At 46.6% G+C, this 16049-nt stretch overlaps 1 protein-coding gene across 1 annotated transcript; it reads right to left on the reverse strand.

Annotated features, from left to right (window-relative positions):
• Positions 1–1877: 1877 nt before the first annotated feature.
• CDCA8 (cell division cycle associated 8) lies at positions 1878–15743 on the reverse strand (the record flags this gene model as incomplete). The annotated part of the gene is made up of 10 exons (XM_082679433.1): positions 1878–1922; positions 3160–3246; positions 3998–4124; positions 5220–5315; positions 6467–6531; positions 9159–9241; positions 11279–11351; positions 13281–13321; positions 15379–15507; positions 15647–15743. The coding sequence occupies 10 exons, from the start codon at positions 15741–15743 to the stop codon at positions 1878–1880; spliced, it is 843 nt and encodes a 280-aa protein (XP_082535559.1).
• Between the last annotated feature and the right edge of the window lie 306 nt (positions 15744–16049).

The raw sequence follows: 16049 nt of genomic DNA on the forward strand, positions 1-16049 counted from the left end.
CCAGACAATGAAGGAAAAGGTAGAAGCCTCAGCTTTGGTGACTTAATCGCTTGAAATGAGTAACCTCTACTCTAAATGCTGTCACTGACTGAAGGGCCTTCTCCCTAAACTGTCAACACCGATGACCTGCTGAACGTGACCCCAGTCTGTCTTCTCTTCCGCCGTGAGCCCCACGTCGATCATTTCGGCGAAGAGCGAATTCCAGGAAGGCAGATCTGCCAGAGCCTGGAGCTTGGGAAGTGAGAAGCACGATCACTGAATCACCTGGGCCCCTGCTTTGTCCCTGGCCAACGAGACTTGCTACACAAGTAAACTATAGGTACCCTAGATACTGTGCCCCCATGATGTAAATTTCTAGCTCATGGAAGGAAGATGTTGGGGAAAGGCTTCTTGGGCTAGGTTACCCGTGACCTGGATCTTGGGGAGAGGGCCCCCTCTTCAGGTATCAGAGAGGTTCTGCCTGAAGTAAAGGGTTTTGCATCTTCTGAGGAAAGTAGCTGCTTGCAGACCCTCACTCCAGTAGCTTCAGCTCCAAAACTGTCTCTGGTCCAGGTAGCACAGCTTGGAGATGACAGGCAGGGCGGAATATCAATTAAAAACAAATCCACGATTTATTGAAAACAGGTACCTTTCAGTAGCTCTGATTAGAATAAATCAGCTTACAGATACCATGACTCAGGAAAACAGTATGTACAAAAGTCTCAGGAAAGGGAGAATAAAACAACTTGAAAAGAACACATCTTGAACAGGACTGGACTAGAATGGTCATGTAGGAAAATAATAGAGTACAACAAAGAGCCATACACAGAACACTGTGCTCTCGGGCTTGGGGTGGGGACTCTCAGCTCCCACGTTCTCAAACCACATCTAATGATTCTTTGGGGCACAGGTGCTGGCTGGAGCGCAGGGATCTCAGTGCCCATGTGACAGCCCACGCCAGGGCAGAGGCCAAACGTGAGGAATGAGGCCACCAGGCAAGCTACGCCCACTCCCCCATGAACCTCAGAAGACAGAAGTGCTCTCTGCAAAGGCTACAGGCCTGGTGGGGACCACAGGGCCACGGACAGCTTAGAGTCCCTCTGCGGCCAGTCGTGTAAAATCCCCCGATGAACCTAAACCCTACAGCTCCCTTATCCAGATTCCCACTAACTGGACTAACCAGAGAGGTAGAGGAGTAAGACATGGAAACTGCCCACAAACCAAGTTTTGGTCTTTGGTAAACAGGGATAATACAAAATACTAGTCTACAAGTCAGCTTGAAACCAAACTACTGGGCATGGCAGGTGTTAAGATTGCAGAGCCCTGTCAGTACCCACCACAGGAGGGAGGGGATGTGCGCAGGAGGGGAGGTGTTTCCTCCTGTGGTCACTGCTGTGACAGGTCCTGGCCCCATCTGCACAGTCCCTCCCAGCTCCTGGAGCCGCCCTCTCACGGAGCTCACTTCTCTGAGCCTAGCTCCCAGCCTCAAGCACGCACAGGGCGGGAACGCCAGCTGGAGCGGGCTCTCCGGTGAGGGCGAGTTGGCAGTCTTCCCGAGAACATGAGGCTCCCCTGTGCAGCCTCGGCTGGAGTTAGGGCAGGGCGAGGAGGACGTGGAGCTACGGCAGGCAGAGGCGGCAGCTGAGAGCAGGAAGGAGAATTCAGCTGGGAGAATGGCAGGAGGTTTGGGCTCTATGGACACAGAGGCAGTGTCTGTCACCTGGGTTGGGAGGTGCCAATAGCAACGCTTCCTGAATTCTCCAAGAGGAACGCTTCTCCCTGCTCTGGAACTTCACGTTCAAACAGACAATAAGCCGAAGGGAAGAGGTATCTTCAGGGTCCCAGAAGTGCCCACTGAAGGTCCATCCTGTGAAATCGGGCTTCTTGGAATAGCAGCCTCATTTGTGAGTCCGTATGCTGCTGCAGATTTGAGCAAGACGGCTCTGAAAGGACAAGGAGAGAGGCCCTTTAGAGAGGACGAAGCTGGGAGGCTTGCCCACTTAGCACATAGTCTGCTCAGGTAGCACTGGCTTTGGGGCCAGGCTGGTCTGAGTGAATCACAGCCCTCCATCCTCTATTGGTAACATAAACAAACTAACCTTTCTGGAAGGCAGCTATGCTCTCCTCTATACCACCAACGCAGACCGAACTAACCTTTCTGAATCTCCATTTCTCATCTGAACAAAGGAGCAAAATACCATCTCAAATGAGACAGTGAAGGTATAATTTGGGAACAGCAATGCTGTAGGTCCAGCTAGATGATGGATGTCACCAGATCCGGGGGGCTGGGTATGTGCCTGATCTCAGCACCGGCCTCTGTTCTGTACAACATGTTTGGGAAAGTCGCTCCGCCCATCCCCTTACTTGGATGTACCCTTCACAGACCTCCCCCCAGGAGGGGGGACCTACAGCAGTCATATTTGCACTAGGTGTTCCCATCCACCAGCCAAAATCAAAGCGGAAGGGACCGGGGAGGCCCGTCTGACCAAAGCTGAGCTAATTCAATTCTTCCTCTTGAGAATTTAAATAAGACTGAAACTGGACTGTCTGCGTTGGGCAATGGAGCAATAGAGTCAGAGCTGGGAGTGTGGCTACCCAGAGCCACATATTGACTCAAGGTAAGGGAGAACAGAACCAAGAGCCTCGTGGAGAAGGTTACCCACTGAGTGAGGGAAGGACGAGGTGCAAGAGAGGTGAGGGCACGGGCCCCAAAGACAGAGTTGCTAAAGGAGCTGGTGCACCAGAGCAGAGCCCCATCAACTGCTGGCACTGGTGGTTCCACCACTCAGAGGGCCTGCCTGTTCAGTGCTTTCTTTGATTCTGTGGGGTTCCTGGTAGCAAGCTCCTCACCCTGTTCCCGAACTGTTGTGAGGAAGTTTCAGTCCCCGGGGGGTCAATTGTGCCCTAACGTACAGGCACCAACTGCCCGAATGAGGCAGGATTTGATTCTCTTGTGGAACTTCTGTGGCAGGCACTCTGGTTGGACCAAAACTCAGCATCAATTTAAGGACAGAATTGCTGCTCAGTAAGCAGGATAACAGTCAAAATCCCTTGGGGGAAAGAGGCCACACAGTTGTAAGTGTAAAGCAGCAAGCCAGACCCAAAAGGCAATCCTACGTACGGCTAAACCCAGAAGGCTACTGGAGGCCTCCTGTGTGTGGAGAGGAACCCGAGACTTACAGAGAGCTTCTTAATGTTTCCCAAGGCCTCTGGATCCAGCTGTGCGATATCAATCCTCTGCAAGTCACTGGCCAATAACCGCATGCTCTGTGTGGAGGGGAGAGGGTTAACGTGGCACGTCCCTCAGGGCAGGAACCTCCACCCAGCAGCCCAGTGTGCTCCGGGGTCCCTCGATGTCCTGCACTTGTGGAGGGGGATGGCAAGGCAGGCAGGAGGGGAGTTAACCCGAAAGAGACAATGCCGTCGGTGTTTATCACTGGGCCGATAGCTGGATCAGCTGAGTAGAAGGGGTGCACGTTAGCTTAGAAACGCCCTGCAGACCTCATCTGAGATAAACCATCCCCTCCGTCCCAGGAGCCGAGGTCAGCAACTTGCTGTGCCTGCTTCAGACCCCTCGAAGCTACACAAAGTGGAAGACACAGCTCGAGCTCCCCTTTCCAGACTAAGCACGCACGCACCCCGATAGTGCCCTCCTCTGCACGCCCTTTAATATCTCCCTTACTGCACACATCACATGTTACAGTTAATTGGGAGCCTAGCTTGACTACTGAACTGCTTCTCAAGGGCAGGAATGTCTTCTACATCTTGAACCTGCTACAAGACAGATGGGCAAATGTTAGTGGATGAACAAATGAACCCCAGAGCTGGGCAAGGATCTTCCCAGTCTGGAGCTCTAACCTGGGAGAGGAAATGGTTCTGAGTCCTACAGAAATGTGGATATCAGAAGCCATGCAACCAAAGGGACTTTGGGTTTTGGGAGAGAAGTGGGTGATGGACAAGAGAAAGAAATGCTGAGTAAGCAGCATGCCATGGCCTGATCGCCCTCTGGAACACTTACCTCTCCGCCTCCCACTGGCACGGTGAGGAATATCTCTTTGCTGTCAGCAAGAGGACTGCCATTTACAGAGACATTGTAAATCCGCTCTCTGGCTGCTGGAGTGCGCAGGCCTGGGGTCTTGAAGACCCTATAAAGTGGGAAAGTCTCTGTAAAGATGGCTTGGCAGACTGAATGACACCTTGACCCCATCTGGCCTCAAGCTGCAGTTTTCAAATCACACATTTCTAAGAAGGCGCATTCTAAATTTAGGGTTAAAAAGCAGTATTGACTAAACACAGCTGGAGGAAGGAGGTTGTAATTATCAAACATACATCTAGCGAAAGTTAATTCTTATCCATGTAAATTTTAGGTCCAAAGCTCCATATGGATACCAGCCATCCATCCATCCATCCATCCATCCATCCACAAAGTCAGAAATAAACTGTGTTAATATACTTCCAAGAGTGGCTAAGCGCTTCCATCAGGAGGACTTTTCCAGGGTCAAAGTTGGATGATTCAGAGATTACATCATTATATTAATTCCCAAAGTGACTTTCTCAAGACCTTTAAAATGCTGCCATCTATTTTTCCCTAAATGTCTTTTGCTATGTACTCATGTAAAAAAAAAACAATAAGCAGTTAAGGAAGAGAATTAGAAGTAGAAGGTAAGTCTTCCTCACTCTCCCCACTCCAGATAACCACTCTCAGTTCCTTACGCGTCCTTCCAGAAACTTTCTATCAAATGGGGTCATCTAGGACACGCTGCCCTGCCACCTGCTTTGGAGATGCTTGTGATCATGAAGCTCTTCCCCATCAGCACATGCGGATGTACTTATTTAATGGCTATACCCCATGTCCTATCTACTTGACCAGCACTATGGAAGGGATTAATTTATGCTATAAGAACATCCTTGTTTATACTGGTCTCCCAAAAGGTGGTGTCCATTTTCACTCCTACCAAGAGTATGGGAGAGTACCTACCAATTTAAAATAAACTTGATCAGAATCGGAAAAGACCAAAACAGTCACTAGAGGCCTCCTAGTCATCAGGGACAGGTAAAGAATCATTTTGTCACCAAAAACACGCAGATCCACACTCAGGGGAGAGGCAAACATTAGGAAACCCAGGCAGTTACCCTCCTCTGTTAGGGGCTTCCCACTATTTTCTTAAACACCCTTCTTTTCTGGCAAACATCAAATGTTGGGCTCCCACAAAAATCCAAGTGCTGCTGTCAATACTTACCTTGAGTCAAACCTGGGTGTCGGGCCCGGAGTTGGTTTCACCATAGACAACTCCAGTCGGCCCACAGCTGGGGTAACAGTGGCACAATGGTTTGACCTACAGGTGAGACATGACCATTAGGTACGCCAACTCTCAGGTCCAGGGACGGCAGCCGCAGAGGCAGGTAACACTGACCATGTCAGAGCCTATCCTGGGCACGTTACACACATTAGCTCGTGCAGCCCTCCTAACCACCCTCTGAGAAGCACTGAGAAGCAGTGCTCAGTGCAAATGAGAAGCAAATGATCCTCATTTCCGGATGCAGAAACTCAGGCATATTGAGTTAAATAACTTGCCCAAGATCATACAGCCAATTAGGGCAGAGCCAGAACTCCGAACCCAGGCCGCCTGCCTCCAGAATCTGACTTACCAATCAAGCTAACGAATGAGGGGAAGGAGCCAGCCCCTCAGCACCCTGCAGGCCCCCTAGCTGGAGCTCCTGTCCTCCTGCCAGACAGCTCCCACTGCCCAGGGAGAAATGGGAGGAGCCCACCGCTTCACAGACACACGCCCCAGTGACTACTTTCCTGAGCCTGTTAAGAGGCAGCCCCTCCCCCCAACTCCCAGCATAAACAGTTCCAAGTCTACGGTGACTCATTATTTAGCAAGAACAGGAGGAATCTTTTTTTTTTTTTTTTTTGCAGTACGCGGGCCTCTCACCGTTGTGGCCTCTCCCGTTACGGAGCACAGGCTCTGGACGCGCAGGCTCAGCGGCCATGGCTCACGGGCCCAGCCGCTCCGCGGCATGTGGGATCTTCCTGACCGGGGCACGAACCCGTGTCCCCTGCATCGGCAGGCGGACTCTCAACCACTGCGCCACCAGGGAAGCCCGAGGAGGAATCTTTTAAGAAACTAACTACAGGTAGGTGACAGCCACTTTGTGACCGACTGTGGATAGCTCTATACGTGGACTGTCAGGTAACTGAACAAAATATGCAGTGCTTACTCTGTGTTTCTGAGTCTTAATCTCCTTGTTTGCATTAAAAAAAAAGGGGGGGGGGAGATAGAGAACGTGGGCAGAAGAACCAGAGAAGGTGTTGGGTCAGACGGTTTCTAGAGGCCCCTCCAGCTCGGATACTGGAGGATTCGATGATGTGAAGCTCAACTTGAACACAAGTCACAAAAGCCCTTTACCACCTATTTCTGCCATGATGAATGTGGTTCTCCAATAAAACCAAAACCACATCTAAATCTGGAAAACCTGTTACCTTTTACTTTTGCCTTTTCCTTGTATGGACTGGGTTCTCTTCTTGGATGGAGGACACCTTTTAACCTGAAGTCACAGGCAAATGAAACTGAGGTTACAAAAGGCCCTGCAAAGGGGAAAGGTGAGGGAAAGGGGTACCAGCTCTGGAAAAGAAAACTAATACCGAACATCAGAAGGTCTATCTCACAGAATTCACAGTGACTTAAATAATTCTGAACATAATTGATCAACTAAGAATCTATACTGCCTGAGTCTTCAGAATAGAGGCCTTTGACTGAGAGTGAAGGTAAGTGTCTTCTGGACTGAGTACAGCCTGGTTGGTCTCCCCACCCCACTCCCACCCCCTCACAAAGTGCTGCTGTGATGGTCACTAAGGGCACCCCGGTGCCCAATCCAAGGAACCCTCAGCAGTCCTCACCCTTGCTGAGTCCTCGGAGGTACCTGACAGGAATCACTCTTTACCTGCTGACATCCTCCCTTGTTTCTAAGATCCACCCACCTCCCCACTTCTCTGGCTGGCCCTCTGCAGGCTGCCTCACGAGCTCCTCTTTCTACCTTCCCTCCTAGGGTCCATCCTCAGCCTCCCCTCCACGTTCTCCCTGTACAACCTCATCGACTCCCTCGCTGGGACAACCACCTAAAGATCTGGGAGTCGTTGTCTCTCAGTCTCTTACTTCTGCCTGAGCTCCAGGCTGAGATTTCTGTCAGGGCGAGCTGTCCTGGAGAAGTACTGAACACTCAGCAGGCCAAACAACTGACACAGGGACTGCTCCCCTTAGCCCTAACCCAGCACTCCTCCTCCTCCTGTGCCCCACATGCCACCGGATGGCAGTTCCCTAGACTAGAAACCACCTAGTCATCTCTGGTCCCTCCTTCCCTCTACCAGTCTTGCCTACTCTCCATTATAAAACTTATCGCAGAACCATCCCTTCTCTTTTTACAGGGTCAGTGCCTCAGTTCAAGAATTACAGCAGCCTCTGCATGTAAATCAATGAAGTTAGAACACACCCTCACACATGCACAAAAATAAACTCAAAATGCCTTAAAGACTTAAACATGAGACATGGCACCACAAAAGTCCTAGAAGAGAGCACGGGCAAAACATTCTCTAACATAAATTGTACCAGTGTTTTCTTAGGTCAGTCTCCCAAGGCAATAGAAGTAAAAGCAAAACTAAACAAATGGGACCTAATCAAACTTACAAGCTTTTTGCACAGCAAAGGAAACCATAAAAAAAAAGGAAAAAGCCTACGGAATGGGAGACTATATTTGCAAATGATGGGACAGACAAGGGCTTAATCTCCAAAATATACAAACAGCTCATACAAATCAACAACAAAAAAACAAACAACCCAATCGAAAAATGGGCAAAAGACCTTAATAGACATCTCTCTAAAGACGACATACAGATGGCCAGTAGGCACATGAAAAGATGCTCAACATCATTAATTATTAGAGAAATGCAAATCAAATCCACCTCACACCGGTCAGAACGGCCATCATTAAAAAGTCTACAAATAAATGCTGGAGAGGGTGTGGAGAAAAGGGAACCCTCCTACCCTATTGGTGGGAATGTAAGCTGGTACAGCAACTATGGAAAACAGTGTGGAGGTTCCTCAGAAAACTAAAAGACAGAATTACCATATGATCCAGCAATCCCACTCCCGGGCATATACCCGGACAAAACTGTAATTCAAAAAGATACATGCACCCCTATGTTCAGAGCAGCACTATTCACAATAGCCAAGACATGGAAGCAACCTAAATGTCTGTCGACAGAGAAATGGATAAAGAAGATGTGGTACATATATACAATGGAATACTACTCAGCCATAAAAAAGAACAAAATAATGCCATTTGCAGCAACATGGATGCAACTAGAGATTATCATACTAAGTGAACTAAGAGTCAGAAAGAGAAAGGCAGATACCATATGAGATCACTTATATGTGGAATCTAAAATATGGCACAAATGAAACTATCTACAAAACAGAAACAGACTCACAACATAGAGATCAGACTTGTGGTTGCCAAGAGGGAGGGGGATGAGGGAGGGAAGGACTGGGAGTTTGGGATTAGTATATGTAAACTATTACATATAGGATGGATAAACAACAAGGTCCTACTATATAGCACAGGGAACTATACTTAATATCCTGTGATAAACTGTAATGGAAAATATACAAAAAAGAATGTCTCTACGTGTATAACTGAGTCACTTTGCTGTACAGCAGAGATTGGCACTACACTGTAAATCAACTAAACTTCAATTAAAAAAAAAATTAAAAAAAAAAAAGAATTACAGTAGCCTCCTGACTGGTTCCCTTGTCTCTAGTTTTTCCTCTCTCCCGTTTATCCCGAATCCTATTCTGAAATACCTATCTGGTCATGTCATTTACCAAGACCTACCTCATGAAACTGCAACTTCCAAGTTTGGCACACAAGGCCATTCATTTTCTGGCCCCTGCTCTCCCCAGATCACCTCACAGTTTACTCCCCAGCCATACCAAACTGCTTCCTGTTCCTTAAAGGGCACTTTCATTCCTCTTCCTGGAATTCCCTTCCCTTTCTTCTCCAGCTAGTGAAATCTCACTCATTTTAAAGGCTGTGCCCAAGGGTGCTGGGGGAGCATACTTTAAGTATTTCCTTTTTCTCCTGACAGGCTCCAGCCCTGAATCAGAGTGCCTACTTACTCTTGCAGTTTGAGGATTCTTATTTTTATTTTCTTCCTCTTCTTCTTCCATTATCATGTCATCCACTTGCATCACCTTTCGTGCTATAAGAAAGTTTTAACAGAGTGATATTTCTCATGGGAATAAACTTTCATGCATTCACATTTCTTATAGGAAATAAAACTTATGCACTCTTAGGCTGTAATCAAGAAATAGATCCAATATAAAGATGACTTTAAAAAAAAAAAGAGGGTGTAGACAAAAAAGAGGGTCTCAAGAGTGGTTAAGAAACCCCATATAATGCTTTGTACGGCAGCCCAGCATTCTGAATAAGATTGCAGACCCTGGAGTCAGATAGCCTTGAGCTTGAGGCCTGGCCCTGCCTCTGACTAGGTCACATGGCTTTCATGGTGATCATCTAAAAGGGAGGAGCCACTTCATAGGGATATGATGAGACCTGGAATGTGTGCCCCACAAAAACACGGTCTTTGTTATTCATCCCAAACCCTAGAATTGCGCCTACTGTGTAAGTGCTTATTAAATATTTGTGGGACAAATGAATGTAAAGTCCCTTGGATGGTATTGAACACATTATAAGTATTACTATTTATTATAATAAAATACTATTTATAAATAATAAATTATTACAACTATCATCTTAGAAGGAAAAAGGATACGAGGGATGTTTAAGATGGATGATAACTGAGGAAATAATACCAATTTTTAAATATTTAAGGGGTTGTCATATGGAAGACAGCTCTATGGGACCTCAAAGAGCAGAACCAGTATCAATATGTAGATACCACAGGAAACTCTGGTTCAAAATTAGAAAAAACGTTCTAACCATTACAGCTGTCTATCGATGACAGGTAGTCTCACTGTTAAATACGTACAACCATGGGCTAGAAAATCCCAAGCAGGGATTCCATAGAGAAATTTAATTATAGGAGGAGAGATCAGACTTAATGACTTTTAAGCTTTTTTTTTCTCCCTGACACAAATAAGAATCTAAGTATATTTACCTTAAAAAAAAATAGCTTAAAAAAAAAAAAAAAAAGCTTACAATGTAGTTGAAGTCCAGTGGTCGAGAGGACACAAAACCAATTTCTACTGTTGTTTGACCTGGGTCCCAGTGTGTTCAGTTCCCAGTGGTGAAATCGGAAGACCAGCCCCCCACACCCCACACACCAAATAAGGAAAAAAAAAAAGTGGAATTCAAAAGAGAAATTGGACATTACCTAAATGTAGAAATAACCCAAAGCGACCTAACAGATTGCAGATTTGCAGCTAAGGAACTAACTCTAGGAACACCCAAGTCCAATTACGTCACAACCTTGCTGGGGCAGGCCTGGAACATGACACTAGGAAAGTGAAAATCCCATCATGCCGTCTTCATGCTACAGGACAGCTCTGATGGAAGGCAAGCTGGAACAAGAACTGGACGGTGTTTCTGGCTTGGCCCAGTGGAGAAGGTGCCCGCTTGGTGGGCAGCCCCAAACTCCAGGTCTTGGGTCAGGTTCATCCTCACTGGAGTTGGATGCATTGAGCTACTGGAGCTTAATGACAGTGAAATCACGTCCATAACAGAACTCCCCCTGGCCTGAGTCTATGCTCACTAATTACAACCCAGCTTCCCCCAAACTTACCCTTTAAGATAGTGTTTCTCAGAGTGTTGGACGTGTATGTGAGAGAATTTTCCACAGATGGGTCAGTGAATTGAGCAACATGGAATGACATGCTTAGACAGTTGGTCCTTTCGCAATGCTCTTTGAACCCTTCTGATCACATCAGGGAGAGTCTTGGCCGGCACTAACGTGTCTTGTAGCACCTCTCCAAACCTTGCTCACCTCTCTAACTCAGGGAAGCAAGCAGGCAACACTGTTTGGTTTCCAGCACAGCTTTTGTTTTTCTTCTTTAACCTTCACTTTAGCTCACACATTGGTCTAAAGAGTTCGGTTAGTTATCAGTCCTGCATATCATTAACTGAATGCAGAGGCTAAAATCAAATTTTTGGATTTGCAAGACTGAGGACCAGGCATTAGAGGGAAGAGGTTCCTCCAGTGAGGTCTCCTCAAGCAGCCAGCCAACCACACTAGGCCTTCATTCTCTCCGTTCAACAAGGGGTTTTGGAAAGTACTCACTTCTGGCAGATTTCAGGGGTGTCTGAACAGCTTCTGCTGTTAGTTTGTTTATTTCTGTGATATCCAGGTCAGCCTGTAATGAACACAGCCAGAAAACAAAAGGTATATTCCATCAAATATGAGGAACAATATTTTAAGATTAAAAACATTAATTAAAAAACATATTCTTGGGACTTCCCTGGTGGCGCAGTGGATAGGACTCCGTGCTCCCAATGCAGGGGGCCCGGGTTCGATCCCTGGTCAGGGAACTAGATTCCACATGCATGCCACAACTAAGAGTTCACATGCCACAACTAAGGAGCCCATCTCCCGCAACTAAGGAGGCCACGAGCTGCAACTAAGGAGCCTGCCTGCCGCAACTAAGACCCCACACAACCAAATAAATAAGTAAAATATTAAAAACAAAAAAACCCAAAACATATTCTTTGATACATACAAAAGATTGTTATGTTAGTTATACTACAAAATATTGAACTTCCATAAACCCACCATACTAACGAAGGCCTAAAACATTGCCAATTACTTGCTTCTAGGCTATGTATTTTTCCCTGTTCTATTTCCTTGCCTCTCCTCGAAAGGTGACCAGTCTCCTAATTCTGTCATTCCTTAGAGATAACCACTATCATCATTCCATTTGCTTGAAAGAAAGTGTGTGTGTGTGTTTCTCCACAAATGTGTATGTGCTTAAACAATATTTTGTTTGCTTTTGTTTTTGATCACTATTTGTGGTTGTAGATAATTTGTTTTCACTGCTATGTAATATCTATCACGATGGATTTGTCCAATCTCCTCTCAACAGTATTTTGCTATTACAAACACTGTTACTTTCAACTGTCTTATACATGTGTCTGATGCACACCTGTCCAAGTTTTCTCTTGGCTATATACTTAGGGATGGGGCATTACAGGGTTGTAGGGTACACAAGTGTTCAGCCTTAATATTATGCAAAATTGTTTTCCAAAGTGATTGTACTTGTTTACATGCCAGGAGCAAACAAGTTCCTAATGACCCATATTCTCTACCACACTTGATGCTATGTCAGCCTTCTCATTTTTTTCCCTCCAGCTTTATTGAGGTATAATTGACAAATAAAATTCTAACATATTTAAAGTGTACACATGAGGATTTGTGATACATACACATTGTGAAATGATTACCACAATCAAGTTAATTAACACATTCAGCACCTCACATAGTTACTGTAAAAAAATTTTTTTTATTTTTTAAAGTCTAGAGGGCCAAAAGTTTTTCTACTCTGCCCCTGGGGCCTTCAAAAAGGCTTCCAGTCGCCATTCTAATTAAATTTGTTCCCCGTGGTAACTATATGTGTGGGAATAGGCAAAAGCAGGCATGATTCACAGGCCTTTTCTTGCAGGGCACGTGTAAATATCAGAGTAGTCGTTACAGACTAGGAATGACACAGGTTTCATCTCTGGGCTGGCAGAGACTGCATGGAGTACTCAGACGGGGATTCTGAAGCTGTCAAGGCTTAGCTTAGAAAGTGCTGTGCTAGACAGACGAGTGCTGTCTGAAACGGATGATGGAATGGAAAGTGGCTACTGAACATTTGAAATGTGGCTGGTGTGTCTGAGGAACTGAATATTTTATTAATTTTAATTAATTTAAAGAGCTACACGTAGTTCGTGGCTACTGTAACAGACAGTGCAGATCTAAACTCTTTATTCTGCCTCGTCTAGCAGGCCAGGTCACCGTGTAATGATGCGGGGGCTTAAAGGAACTTGGACTTTAAGCTTTCTTCTTCCCCTGCAAAGGTCCGGGCAAAGAGCTGCAAGGAACCTGCCAAGAAAAGAACTACCTCTCTTTATAAACCTTGAAATTATCTGGGCTTCATGTACTCAGCATTTGACAACTATAATTTTTTTGTTGACACAGATACTTCCCCTCTGGAACCTCTTCCACAGTCAGCACCCACTGGTTGAATTTTGTGAACAGACTAAACTTAAAACTAACCAACAGTTCAAAAATAGGAGAAGTCACTCACTGTTGCTGCTTCCTCCAGCGCCCGCTTGTTTCCTCCAAGGGCTTTGAAAAGAACGTTTTGTTTAGTTACTATCAGATTCTAATAATTTAAATAATAAACCATCCTCCCTAATATGACCACTTACTTTTCTTACACTTGACAGATTAAGCCCTTGATCCAACACTCAGGAGCCTTTACAACCTAGTTTAACCTCTCTCCAAGCTTGACTGTTCCCCTCATGGCTTATTCTAGGTTCCACCACACCAAAGTGCCTGTTATTTCCCAAATGTGCCACTGTCTCTCATGACTCAGTGCCCTGGTACTTATTTCCTCTGCCCGAAATATTCCTCTGCACCCAAAAAATTTCTAATTCATACTTCAAAACTCAGCTCAAACGCAAACTCTGCTTATTTTTCTCTCTCAGCAGATCGCTGCAATGTGCTGAGTTAGTTGCTCACTATCGTCACATCCAACAACTACTCAAAACTGTAAAAGTGCCCTGCCTTGAACTGAACTCTTTGAGGACAGAGATAATACCCATAGCTTCTGGCAAAAATATGTCACACAGGGCTGCCCTGGTGGCGCAGTGGTTGAGACTCCTCCTGCCGATGCAGGGGACACGGGTTCGTGCCTGGTCCGGGAAGATCCCACATGCCGCGGAGCGGCTGGGCCCGTGAGCCATGGCCGCTGAGCCTGCGCGTCCGGAGCCTGTGCTCCGCAACGGGAGAGGCCACAACAGTGAGAGGCCCGCGTACCACACACACACACACACAAAAATGTCACACAGTAAGTAGGGAGTAAATGTGTACTGAATGAAGAGGCCTTTGCAGATTTAGATGTAGAATAAAAACTTAGGTTAGGTCCTCTGGCTGGAAAAACTGGTAGTATCCCCTATGATAGTTAAGAACTCAGGCTTTGGAACCAGAATGCCTGGTTCAAGTAGACTCTGTCACTAACTAGCTTATGAGACTTTGAGCAAAGTAAACAATCTCTGTGCTTTAATCTTGTCTATAAAACAGGGATAATATTAACAATTAATATGGTTGTGATGAGGATGAAATCAGTTAATATATGGAAAACACTTGGTACAGTGCCTGTCTGCCATAGAAAGCACTATATACATGTGCTCATTGACCACTACTCAATTCTCCGTAGTAGTACTCATAATTTTAAATATATAATCATGTCCAAATTTTAAAAATGATCCTTCTCTACTAACTTGTAAGTTCCTGGAGGCAAGGACAACGCCTGTTTTATTTCCCAATGCATCTTCAGCACCTAGCATTGTGCCTAACACATGCTCAATGAATATTTGCAGAGATGCACAAATAGGTTAATAAATAAAAGGGGAAGTCAAAAGCATCACTGAACGTCTACTATGTGAACAGAACATGCATTTCTATCCAGGAAGGAGGCTATATACTGGGTAAAGAACAATAAGGAAAATAGTAAAAGTAAGGGTAACCCAGCAAAAGGACAGCCTTTTGCATTTCCTTGGACATTTAGCAAGGGGGTGGGGAACAGGCTGGGATTTTTCTCTGGCCAGGAAAACTCTTGAGTCCTGCACTTCACAATTTGATATGCCCATTTTTAAATTGGCATTTTCCCTAAGCTGCAGGAAGAGCTGCTTGGGATTATCCTTCCAACTGAGGTCTGGTAATAAACCAAGCCACTCATTCATTTTCAAATGGTTGGATAAAATATCCCCCCCCCCCAAAAAAGAGTATTTCATGACACGTGACATCTATGTCAAATTCACATTTCAGTGTGTCCATAAGTAAGTTTTTATTGTAAAACAGCTATGCCCATTCATTGCAGCTGTTTTGGAACTATAACAGCAAAGTTGAGTAGTTTCGACAGCGAACCCTCTGGCCTACAAAGCCTAAAATATTTCTTATCTGGTCCTTTAGAGAAAACGTTTGCTTGCCTGCAGAGGTAGATGAGGGCAAGAGCTAAGGAGAAAAGTAAAGCCGGGAGGTGAGACAGGGAGTGGGGGGAAGGAGTAGGGCTGCAGTTTCCTACAGTGATCTTGGAAGACCTCACTAAGAAGACGAAGGCTGCCATGGTAACCACAGAAGGGCTCCAGGCCGAGGCCTGGGGAAAGACTAGCAGCTCTTACCGAAGTAGTCGAGCCAGTTCATCTCGCGCAGCGCCTTGGGGAGTCGCAGGATCTCGATGTTGTACAAGTTATCCATCTCCTTGAGGAGGTTCTGCCTGTCTGACTGAATCTGCTTGGATCGTATTTGCACTGCGAGAGGGCAGAGCGGACGGGACACGGGTCACCCGGCGGGCGAATGCGGCCTGGAATCCGTGCTGCCAGCGCCCCAATCCGCCAGCACCCCGCGACCGCCCCAGGTGCTAGCGACCACCCGGGCTCCGCCCCTTACCTTCACGGTCGAAGTCCTTAAGAAAAGAGGCGAGCTTTCGGCTCCGTACCGAGCTGGTCTTGGTCACCCGACTGCCGCCCTTCCTAGCCGGAGCCATGGCGCTTCGATGGAGGCTGCGGGGAGAGGGGGCCGAGCCACAAGGCGTCAGCGGCGGAGACGGGGAGGGACAAGGGGCCGCAGGGGTGAGGGAGAGGGCGGAGGGCACCCCAGGGGCTTTGGAGGGGGACCCCTGCCCTTCGGGGCCTGGGCATAAAAGATCTGCGAGGCACCCACCTGTGGGTCCCGAAACAGGGGCTGAGAAAAACCTGGCTGCTTCAGCTGAGAGAGAGCGGCTCCGGGGCTAACCGGACGTGCGACCGCCGCCACCAAATTCAAACTGCCACAGGCTGACCAGTGAGAAGCC

Source organism: Grampus griseus, assembly GCF_964374135.1.
Source record: "Grampus griseus genome assembly, chromosome: 1".
Taxonomy (NCBI): Eukaryota; Metazoa; Chordata; class Mammalia; order Artiodactyla; family Delphinidae; genus Grampus; species Grampus griseus.